Consider the following 12,186-nt stretch of genomic DNA (forward strand, 5'->3'; position numbering starts at 1 on the left):
GGCACAGAGTAAGACATCAATAAATATCTGAAATGTGAATGAACATCATACATCATTATTATTATTATTGTGATTATTATTATTATTAGTCAAGTGAAGACCTGAACTAAATTCTTCTGCTCTAAAGCTCACATTCTTAGCACCCAAAATGTGTATCCAGTATGCTGTACAGCTTAGAGAGGTGCCATAGTTGTTGAAAGGGGGAAAGAATGAAACAAAGAATAAACAACTCTAATGTGTTCCTTTATGCTCCATCTTTCTCTCCATAATTTATTAAACATTTCAGAAATACATCAAAGCGAAGGAAGAGAAAACTTTTACCCCACACAGACCTGGAAAACAAATGATTTGCTGCAAAATTTCACACAGCTACTACTTCTACAAAAACCTTGCCCAAGAGGCTGGGAGACCTTGGAATGGGAAAGATGGCATAAATATAAAGAAGAGGAAAGAGGATATCTGATTGAGATCCAAAACTTATTTTGTCCAAGCCTAGATACCCAGAAAGAGCCTCAACTTGTTGTATTAGAGGGGGCGGCTGGAACTGGAAAGTCAACACTGGCCAGAGAGGTGAGGAGAGCATGGGAGGAAGGTCAGCTCTACAGAGATCGCTTCCAGCATGTCTTCTACTTCAGCTGCAGAGAGCTGGCCCAGTGCAAGCAGCTGAGTCTGGCTGAGCTCATAGCAAAAGACCAGACTGTGCCTGCAGCTCCCATCAGGGAGATCCTGTCTCACCATGAGAAGCTGCTCTTCATCCTGGATGGCATAGATGAGCCAGAATGGGTCTTGGAAGATAAGAATCCCAAGTTCTGCCTGCACTGGAGCCAGACACAACCTGTGCACACACTGCTGGGCAGTTTGCTGGGGAAATCTGTCCTGCCTCAGGCTTCCTTGCTGCTCACAGCTCGAACCACAGATCTGAAGAAGTTCATTCCTTCCTTGAGGCAGCCACGTTGGGTGGAAGTCCTGGGCTTCTCTAAGTCTGGACGGAAGGAATACATCTACAAATATTTCAGAGAGAAAAAAGAAGCAATGGCAGCTTTTAACTTGGTTAAATCAAACCCAGTGCTCTCAACACTGTGTGAGGTGCCCTGGGTGTCCTGGCTGGTCTGCACCTGCCTGAAGCAGCAGATGGATCGGGGAGAAGACCTCTCACTGACCTCACAGACCACCACAGAGCTCTACCTGAAATACCTTTCCCAGGTTCTCTCATGTTATGCCCTGAGAAACCAGCTCAGAACACTCTGCTCTCTGGCTGCTGAGGGAATCTTCCAAAGAAGGACCCTGTTCAGTGAGAGAGATTTTTGGATCCAAAGATTGGATGATGATGACATTGCCACTTTCCTGAAGATTGGTATCCTTCAAAGGCATCCTGTCTCTCTGAGTTACAGCTTTGCCCACTTGTATCTCCAGGAGTTCTTTGCAGCAATGTCCTATGTATTGGAGACTGGTGTGCCAAGACATGGTTATATTAATATCTACAGAACTGTGGAAGCACTGGAGGACGTCTATGGAAGACATGACCTGTTTGAGGCACCCACTGTGCGCTTCCTATTTGGTCTTTCAGGTAAAAGAGGAATGAGAGAAATAGAGACGATCTTTGCCTGCAGTTTGCTTCAGAAGCCAAGGTTGTACCTACAATGGCACATCCTACAGGAAACCCAACACCATCAACCAGATACTCTGGATTTACTCCATTGTCTGTATGAGACTCAGGATGGAGACCTCCTGACAGAGGTAATGTACAATTTTCAGGGAACAATGGTGCATGCCTCAGTGGATATGCTACACCCAGTGTTCCAGAAAAGCATTAACCACCTGGTGGTCCAGACAGATGTGGAACTCATGGTGGTCACTTTCTGCATTAAGTTCTGCCACCATGTGAAAAGGCTTCAGCTGAACGCTTGTGGACAACAGGGAAACACGCTGGCGGCCCCAAGTATGGTTCTGTGAGTATCCAGACACAGCCCTCTCTCCAGCTTCCCTGTGGATTGCATGAGCACACATGTTCTGAGCACCAGAAGCACTCTTAGTTGGTTTCGGGTCATCAGGATCCAGGTCACCAGCAAGATCTAACTGCTGAATCTGACCACATTTCTCTGTTTGCCTCTGTGTGCCTAACTATGCAATTGAGGTATGAGCTCGGTAAGGACCACCCACCTTCTCTGATTCAAATCCTCTTCACCCTTCACAAGCTTCAAATGACCCACAATTACTGGTCCTCTCGCTCATCATGCTTTCTCTCTGAGAGAAACCTCATCCAACTCCTGCAGGCATCATCTTCTCTCACCATGACAAATACCTTGTCCTGAGGTCTTCCCACCCCAGAAGGCATATGCATTAGAGTCCCTACATTTTTCGTGATCAGATGCTTTTCTTATATGTGTCAATGAAGGCAGCATGAGCCTGACACTCAGCTTGAGGGTGTCCTAATGTCCACTGATCCCAGCAGCAATGTAGACCTTGTATTCCAGGGTTTCCTTTCACTGTGCAGAAGTGGTAAACCAGTTTCAGTAGGTGTCTCTCTCCTCTTTAGATGTTTCGATAAGCACTGATTTAGTATCAGGCCCTGCCAATCAATTGCAAGAGGAGAAATACAGTTGTTCTCCCAAAGATTTCAAAATTGGAAGAGAAGAAAACCAACTACTCTAATTACACAGGGTGTGACTGTTGAAATAATCAGAAACAACAGTTATCTAGTGTGGAGGACTTTGACACCCAATCTGAATAACACAGCAAGAGCTCATGTGAAAAATAAGTAGCTTAAGAGTAGTGGAGCAAAGGTTAGAGAACAGGAAGAGGATGAGGAGAGGAGGGAAAACTGGTCAAAGAAAACAAATGTAATTAAACTGTGTTATATACATGTAGGAAGTTGTCTCAATGACTCTTATTTTTTTATTAATAGGATGGAATAATAAAAACATACTTGCTGCAGAAGACTGAGGATTTATCAATTATCAAAACAACATAAAATTAGTATCCCACAGAATTCCATTTCTTAGAGAGCAGCATTAAATATTGAGTGTGTACATGTCATCCCAAACACAGAAGGCCGAAACAAGAAGGTCAGAAGTCCCAGCCTAGCCTGGGCTATATAGTGTAATGTTGTCTCAAAATGTCATTGACTAAGGATTGTTACTCATTTGGTAGAGAGATTGCCTACTCTGTGGGATAATTTTCTGTTGCTGTGGTAAAGCACCATGGCCAAGGCAACTTATAAAAGAGTTTATCTGGTCTTCTGTCCAGAGGGATCAGGGTCCATCCTGGCAGAGGGAAAGGATGTGACTGGAGCAGCAGCTGAGAGCTCAAGTCTTGAACCACAAGCAGGAAGCACAAAGAATGTACTGGGTGTGGCTCAGGGCCTTGAAATCTTAAATCCTATCTCCAGTGATGTATTTCTTCCCACGAAGTCAAACCTCCTAAGCCTCTTCAAAGAGAGTTAAGGATCAAGCATTCAAATTTGCATGTCTAGGTGACCTGTCATTTAAAACACCTCACCTAATAAGCCCAAGACCCTAGGTTTGATTAACAGCATGAAAGAAGGAATATGACACCCCCTTTTATCTTTTATATATATAATTTTCTATGGGATTCCTGAGCCACACAATTTCTGTTATCTTATATTCACGTTTATTTTCTTAATGAATCAAGACTCTTCTCTGGTCCTGAAAGCCTAGGACAACACCATTCTGACCCTTCTGAATTACCTTCTGATATTGCCTAGAGAGACTCTTAGTGAATTGAGTTTTTCCTATTCTTGGCCCATATAAGTTGCTTCTAAGTGTTTATGGTTATAAAGAAGTGAGCCCTTAAGGGCCTCGATACAGATGATGGAAATAGAAGTGCCTTTGTGTGGAGCTTCAGAATTCCAAGTATGTACAGAGAAAGAGACAAGATAGGGTCAGAGAAACAAGGAACACCAGCCTGCTAGCAGGGACAGTGGCCTTCCGAACCTAGAAACAACCCTAAGGGATTGGGAGAGGCTTTGACTAACAGTGAAAAAGTAAAATTGAGGGGAAAATCAGACAAGGCAGGGAGAGAAGTAGGAAGCCACTGCACATAAGGAAAATGGGTGGACCTTGATTAAAGTCAAGGGATAAAGGATGGCAGGGTGAGTGTCTTAGGGCTCCTACTGGTGTAGAGACATCATGACAAGAAAACATTTGATTGTGGGGGCTCGCTTTCAGTTTAGAGGTTCAGCCCATTATCATCATGGTGGATTAGGGCAGTTTGCAGGTAGACACAGTGCTGGAGAGGTAGCTGCTACATGTTGATAAGCAGGCAGCTAGAAATAGACTGTCTCACTGGGTGTGGCTTGAACATATATGTGACTTCAAAGCCTCCACCTCCACAATGAAACAATTCCTCCAGCAAGACCATAGTTCCTCCAACAAGTCCATACCTTCTAAAGCTGAAGCTCTCTTTAATCGCCATTTTCTTTCTAACTACCATAGTGAGCAACTTCTGTGTGTGGTTTATAATGATGCCTCTTGTTTCATATTAGCACGTTCTGAAGTTCCACACTCAGTCAGTGTACATACTAAACACGCATCAAAACTACCATCCTGTGGGAACTGAGAGACTGGTTCCACCATTAAGAGAGCCTGGTGCTCTTTCAGAGGGTGTGGATTCATTCCCAGCACCCACATCAGATGGCTCACAATCACCTTTATCTACACTTCTTGAGGATCCAATGCCCTGCTTCAAGTCTCTGCAGGTTTCTACATGCATAGAGTGCACACAGATAAGCAGTCATATAAACATTCACTGTCTTAGGCCTTGTATTGCTATGAAGAGACATTTTGACCAAGGCAACTCTTTTTATTTTTATATCACTTTATTCTTTTTTTTAAAAGAAAAAATATCTTTTTATTTTACATACCAATCCCAATTCCTTCTCCCTACCCTCTTCCCATCCCCCCACCCCAACATCCATTCTTCAGAGAGGGTAAGGCACACTGCTAAGGGAAGGTTCAATGCCCTCCCTACTATATCTAGGCTGAGCAAGGTATCCATCCAAAGAGAATAGGTTCCCTAAAACCCAGTACAAGCAGTAGGGATAAGTTCTGGTGCCACTGCCAGTGGCCCTGCAGTCTGCCCCAACCACACAACTATCACCCACATTTAGAAGGACTAGAATGGACCTATGCTGGCTTCTTCCTTGTCTGACTGAGTTGTGGTAAGCTTCCATTAGCTCAGGTAAGCTGTTTCAATAGGTATTCCCATCACGGTCTTGACCCCTTTGCTCATATTCTCACTCCTCCCACTCTTCAACTAGACTTTGGGAGCTCAGCCCAGTGCTCTGCTTCGGGTCTCTGCCTTCTGTTTCCATCAGTTGCTGGATGAAGGTTCTATGTGACATTTAAGAAATTTGTCAATCTTGACTACAGAGCAAGGCCAGTTCAGGCACCCTCTCCTCTTAACTGGGGTCATCTTTGTGGATTCCTGGGAATTTCTCTAGTACCAGATTTCTTACTAGTCCCATAATGACTATCTCAATCAAAATATCTCTTTTCTTGATCTCATGTCTGTACTTCCTACATCTTGACTATCCCTTTCCCTCGGGTTTTCTTCCCACCTTCTTCTGGCCTCTTTTCCTTTTACACTCCCATCTACACCCACGCCCATGTTCCCATTTTGTCGGGAGATCTTGTCTATTTGCCCTTTCCAGATGAATCTATATACATTTTTCTTAGGGTTCACTTGTTACTTAGCTTCCCTAGGATCATTAACTATAGGCTCAATATCCTTTGCTTTACAGATAGTATCAACTTATGAATGAGTACATAGCATGTTTATCTTTCTGGTCTGGGTTACTTCACTCAGGATGATTTTGTTCTAATTCCATCCATTTGCATACATATTTCTGGATGTAATTATTTTGTTTTGTTTTGTTTTACCACTGAGTAGTACTCTAAGAGGTAAAAGTTCCACATTTTTCTTATTTATTATTCAGTTGAGGGACATCTTGGGTGTTTCTAGTTTCTGGCTGCTACAAATAATGCTGCTATGGACATAGTTGAACAGATGTCCTTGAAGTATGATTGAGCATATTTTGGTTATATGCCCAAGAGTAGTATTTCTGGGTCCTGAGGTAGGTTGAATTCTAATTTTCTGAGAAACTGCCATACTGATTTCCAAGAGTGGTTGTATAAGTTTGCATTCTCACCAGCAATGGAGGAGTGTTTACCTTACTCCACATTCTCTACAACATAAGCTATCATTGGTGTTTTTCATCTTAGCCATTCTGACTGGTGTAAGATGGTATCTCAAAGTCATTTTGATTTGCATTTCCCTGATGACTGCGGATGGTGAAATTTCAATAAGTGTCTGTCAACCATTTAGATTCTTCTGTTGAGAACTTTCTGCTCAGTTAAGTACCCCATTTTTAAATTGGATTATTTGGATTTTTGATGTCTAATTTCTTTTTTAAACTGATTTTTATTGAGCTCTAGTTTTTTTTTCTCTCCTCCTCTCCTTGTCTCTCCCCTCCCCTTCAACCCTCTCCCAAGGTCCCGATGCTCCCAATTTACTCAGGAGATCTTGTCTTTTTCTATTTCCCATGTAGATTAGATCTATGTATGTCTCTCTTAGGGTCCTCATTGTTATCTAGGTTCTCTGGAATTGTCATTTGTGGGCTGGTTTTCATTGATTTATGTTTAAAAACACTTATGAGTGATTACATGTGATAATTCTCTTTCTGGGTCTGGGTTACCTCACTCAATATGATGTTTTCTAGATCCATCTATTTACCTACAAAATTCAAGATGTCATTATTTTTTTCTGCTGTGTAGTACTGCATTGTGTAAATGTACCACATTTTCCTTATCCATTCTTTGGTCAAAGGCCATTTAGGTTGTTTCCAGGTTCTGGCTATGACAAACAATGCTACTATGAACATAGTTGAACACCTACCTGTCCTTGTGGCATGATTGAGCTTCCTTTGGATATATGCCCAAAAGTGGTATTATTGTGTCTTGAGGAAGGTTGTTTCCTAATTTTCTGAGAAATCACAACACTGACATCCAAAGGGGCTGTACCAGATTGCATTCCCACCAGCAATGCAGGAGTGTTCCTTTTACCCCACAACCTCTATAGCATAAGTTGCCTTCAGTATTTTTGATCTTGGCCATTCTTACAGGTGTAAGATGGAATCTCAGAGTTGTTTTATTCTGCATTTTGATGATTAAAGATGTTGAACATTTTCATAAATGTTTTTTAGGCATTTTAGATTCCTCTGTTGAGAGTTCTCTGTTTAGGTCTATAGTCCATATTATTGGATTATTTGTTCTTATGACGACCAATTTCTTGAGTTCTTTGTACATTTTGGAGATCAGCCCCTCTCTCTGATGTGGTGTTGGTGAAGATCTTTTCCCAGTCAGTATGCTGCCTTTTTGTCTTAGTGACTGTGTCCTTTGCTTTAGAAGCTTCTCAGTTTCAGGAGATCCCATTCATTTACTGATGATCTCACTGTCTGTGATGCTGGTGATATATTTAGGAAGTAGTCTTCTGTGCCCATACATTGAAGGCTACTTTCCACTTTCTCTTCTATTATCTTCAGTATGGTTGAATTTATATTGAGGTCTTTAATCTATTTGGACTTGAGTTTTGTGATATGGATCTATTTTCATACTTCTACATGTTGATATCCAGTTATACCAGCACCATTTGTTGTAGATGCATTCTTTGTTCCTTGTATAATTTTAGCTTCTTTGTCAAAAACTCAGGTGTCCATAGATATAGGAGTCTTCAATTTGATTCCATTGGTCAACCTGTCTGTTTTTATGCCAATACCAAGAAGTTTTCATTACTGTAGTTCTATAATAGAGCTTGATGTCAGATATGCTGATGCCTCCAGAAGTTGCTTTATTATACATGATTGTTTTGGCTACCCTGGGTTTGTTTTTTCATATGAAGTTGATTATTTTTCTTTCAAGGTCTGTGAAAAATTATGTTGAGATTTTTGAGGGAGATTACTTTGAATCTAAAGATTGCTTTTGGTAGGATTGACATTTTTATTGTATTGATCCCACCCATCCAAGAGCATGGGAGATCTTTCATTTTCTGGTATCTTCTTCAATTTCTTTCTTCAAAGACTTAATGTTGAACATATCTTTCACTTCTTTGATTAGTGTTGCTCCAAGACATTTTACATTATTTGTGACTATTGTGAAGGGTGATGTTTCTCTGATTTCTCTCTCAGCTTCTTTATCATTTATGTATAGGAGGACTACTGTTGTTGTTGTTGTTTTCGTTTTGTTTTGATGGCTCAACATTACTGAAGGTATTATCAGCTGTAGAAGTTCCCTAATGGAGTTTTGTGGTCAATTATTTATATTATCATATCATCTGCAAATAGTGAAAGTTTGACTTCTTTTTTACAATTTGAATCACCTTGATCTTCTTTTGTTGTCTTACTGCTCTAGCAAGAACTTCAGAAAATATGTTGTATAGATATGGAGAGAGTAGACAGCCTTGCCTTCTTCTTGATTTTAGTGGGATTGTTTTGAATTTCTCCCCATCTAAGTTGATGTTGTCTGTGGGCTTGCTGTATATTGCTTTTATTATGGTTAGATTATGAGTATCAGGGTAACTGTATACTCATAAAAAGAGTTTGGCAATGTTCTTTCTGTTTCTATTCTATGGGACAATTTGAGGATTATATGTATTAGCTATTCTTTGAAGTTCTGATAGAATTGAGCTCCGAAACCATCCAACTCTAGACTTTTTTTTTATAGGGAGGCTTTTAAATGAGTGCTTCTATGTCCTTGCAGGTTTTAGGTCTATGTAAATTGTTAAACTGGTCTTGATTTAATTTTGGTATGTGGTACCTATCCAGAAAATTGTCCATTTCTTTTACATTTTCCAATTTTGTGGAGTACAGGTTTTTAGTAGTATGACCTAATAATTCCCTGGATTTCCATAGTGTCTGTTGATATGTCTCCCCCCCTTTTCATTTCTGATTTTGGTGTAGATGGAACGGCAGGCTGCATTCCCACCTCCCAGCTCCTGCATGTCTAGCTTTACCCAAAATAATTACATGGAAAGTGTATTCTTTTAAATGCTGCCTGGCCATATCTCCAGCCTCTTACTGGCTAACTCTCACACCGTGATTAACCCATATTTAGTAATCTGTGTAGCACCATGAGGTGGTGGCTTACCGGGAAGGATTCTAGCCTGCTTCCATCTCAGAGAGGAGAGCTATGGCATCTGCCTGACTCGGCTTCTTTCTCCCAGCATTCTGTTCTGTCTAATCCACCTATCTAAGCTGCTGTCCTATCAAAAGGGCCAAGGCAGTTTCTTTATTAACCAATGAAAGTAACACATAGACAAATGACCCTCCTCCATCATTTTGGATAAGGGTTTGTCTAGCTGTTGATTTTCTTAAAGAACCAGCTCTTTATTTCATTTATTCTTTGCATTTTTTCTATTGTATTGTTTTTATTTTATTGATTTCAGCCCCTATTTAATTATTTCCTGTCATCTACTCCTCCTGGGTGAGTCTTCTTCTTTTTGTTATTGTACTAGTGTGTTTCTCCACTTTCTCTATGTGGGCACTTAGTGCTGTGAACTTTCCTCTTGGCATTGCTTTCATAGTGTACCATAGATTTGGATATGTTGTGCCTTCATTTTCATTGAATTCTAGGAAGTCGTTAATTTATTTTTTTATTTCTTCCTTGATCCAGGGTAGTTCAATAGAGCACTGTTCAATTTCCGTGGGTTTGTAGGTGTTCTGTGATTAGTGTTGTTAAATTCTGACTTTAACCATTTTGATCTGATAAGATATGAGGGTTTACTCCAATTTGTTTGTATCTGTTGAGGTTTGCTTTGTTACTGAGTATGTGTTTAACATTAGAGAAGGTTTTATGAGGTCATGAGTAGAAAGTATATTCTTTTGTGTTTGGGCAGAATGTTCTGTAGATATCTGTAAAGTCCATTTGAGTCATGATATCTGTTAGTTCTCTTATTTCTCTGTTCAGTTTCTGTCTGGTTGACCTGTCTATTGAGGAGAGTGGGGTGTTGCAGTCTCCTGCTATTAGTGTGTGGGTTTTGATGTGTGATTTAAGCTTTAGTAATGTTTCTTTTACATATGTGGGTGCTCTTGTATTAGGAGTATAGATGTTCAGGATTGAGACTTCATCTTAATGGATTGTTCCTGTTATGAGCATAATGTGCCCTTCTCCATCTCTTCTTCTAGATTTTAGTTTGAAGTCTGCTGTGAGACAATTGTCTTATACCTTGTATAGATTTGTCACTTGTATTGCTTTAATAGAATGCTGATCTGCCAGAAGCCAGGCAGGAAGTATATGTATTGCTACCAGAACAGGCGCTAGAAAACAGTATTTTGAGTGAGGTAACCAAGACTCAGAAAGACAATTATCACATGTACTCACTCATAAATGGTTTTAAAACATAAAGCAAAGAAAACCAGACAACAAATTACAACCCCAGAGAACCTAGACAACAATAAGGACTCTAAGAGAGACACACATGGATCTAATCTACATGGGAAGTTGAAAAAGACAAGACCTCTTGAGTATATTGGGAGCTTGGGGACGATGGGAGAGGGTTGAAGGGAAGGGGAGAGGCAGGGAGAAAAGCAAAGAAAAATGTAGAGCTCAATAAAATAAATTTTAAAAAATGCAAAAATAAAATAAAATGCTGATTTGCCAGTAGCCAGGCAGGAAGTATAGGCAGGGCGACCAGAACAGGAGAATTCTGGAAAGAGCAAAGGATCAGTCTGCAGTCATCACCCAGACACAGAGTAAGCAAGATGAGAATACATCGCTGATAAAAGGTATCAAGGCAAGTGGCTAACACAGACAAGAACTGTGGGTTAATGTAAAATGTAACAGCTAGTTAATAAGAAATCTTGAGCTAATAGGCCAACCAGTTTATAATTAATGTAGGCCTCTGTGTGTTTCTTTGGTACTGAATGACTACAGGACTGGGTGGAACAGAAACAAACATCTGTCAACAGAAGTCTATTTTGTTAGATATTCGGATAATTACACTTGTTTGTTTCTTAGATCCATTTGATAGGAAAATCTTTTTCCAACCCTTTACTTTGAGGTAATGTCTGTCTTTGAGGTTGAGGTGTGTTTCTTGTATATAGCTGAAGGATACATTCTGCTTTCGTACCCATTTATTAGCCTGTGTCTTTTATTATATGTTAATTGAGTCCATTGATATTAAGAGATATTAATGATCAGTGATTGCTAATTCCTGTTAACTTTTGGTGGTAGTGTTTGTGCATTTTCCTTCTATGGGGTTTGCTGTTGTGAGGTTATCTGTTGCCAGTGGTTTTGTGGGGCAGTTAGCTTCCTTGGGTTGGAGTTTTCCTTGTAGTACTTTCTGTAGGGCTGGATATGTGGATAGGTATTGTTTAAATCTGGTTTTGTCATGGAATATCTTGTTTTCTCCATTGATGGTGATTAAAAACTTTGCTTGGTATAGTAGTCTGGGCTTGCATCCAGGCCACAGTAACTCTTATAAAATAAATATTTAGTAACAGTTTCAGAGATTCAGTCTATTATCATCATGGTGGGAACCATGGAGTGTGCAGGGAGATGTGGTGTGGGCTATATCTTTATATACTGGCCACAGGAAGTTGATTGACACCTTCAGTGGTATCCTAAGCCAAGGAACCCTTAAAGCCTGCCCCCACAGTGACATACTTCCCCCAACAACACATAAAGTAAAATATAAGGAGTCAGGCAGTGGTGATGCATGCCTTTAATTCCAGCACTTGGGAGGCAGTGGAAGGCAGATCTCTTGTGAGTTCGAGGTCTACTTGGTCTACAAAGAGAATTCCAGGACAGCAAGAACTGTTCCACAGAGAAATCCTGCCTCAAAATCAAAATTAATTAATTAATTTTTTTTAAAAAAAAAACACCATCCTTTAAATTTCAGTGTTTGGTATCCTTAACATTCTTTGGTTTTGTAAAAGAAAAAGAAAGCATCCTCTACTTTCTGCTTCAGTCAAAGTTGGCCACCTTTAATTTGTGTTTTGAGACTTGTGGTTTTATTTTGAGTTTCTTGCCTTGTTTTGTTTACAGTATTAGGGATTAAATACTGCAAAAACCAGATAATTAGCTATTCCCAGTCCTTTGCAGTTTGTAACAAAGGCTGGTTAAAAATCCATGGTTCTCCTGGCTTTGTATGATTAGTTAGTGACATTAAAGG

General features: G+C 40.2%; 1 protein-coding gene across 1 annotated transcript in view; it reads left to right on the top strand.

Annotated features, from left to right (window-relative positions):
• The first annotated feature begins 246 nt into the window (after window positions 1–246).
• LOC142831596 (NACHT, LRR and PYD domains-containing protein 1a-like) overlaps window positions 247–12,186 on the top strand; it is a 74,271-nt gene continuing 62,331 nt past the window's right edge. Inside the window, exon 1 of the mRNA XM_075941810.1 lies at window positions 247–1,949. Coding sequence (XP_075797925.1) covers window positions 247–1,949 — 1,703 coding nt within the window. The remainder of the gene's footprint in view (window positions 1,950–12,186) is intronic.

The sequence above is a fragment of the Microtus pennsylvanicus genome, chromosome 11 (genome assembly GCF_037038515.1).
Source record: "Microtus pennsylvanicus isolate mMicPen1 chromosome 11, mMicPen1.hap1, whole genome shotgun sequence".
Classification (NCBI taxonomy): Eukaryota; Metazoa; Chordata; class Mammalia; order Rodentia; family Cricetidae; genus Microtus; species Microtus pennsylvanicus.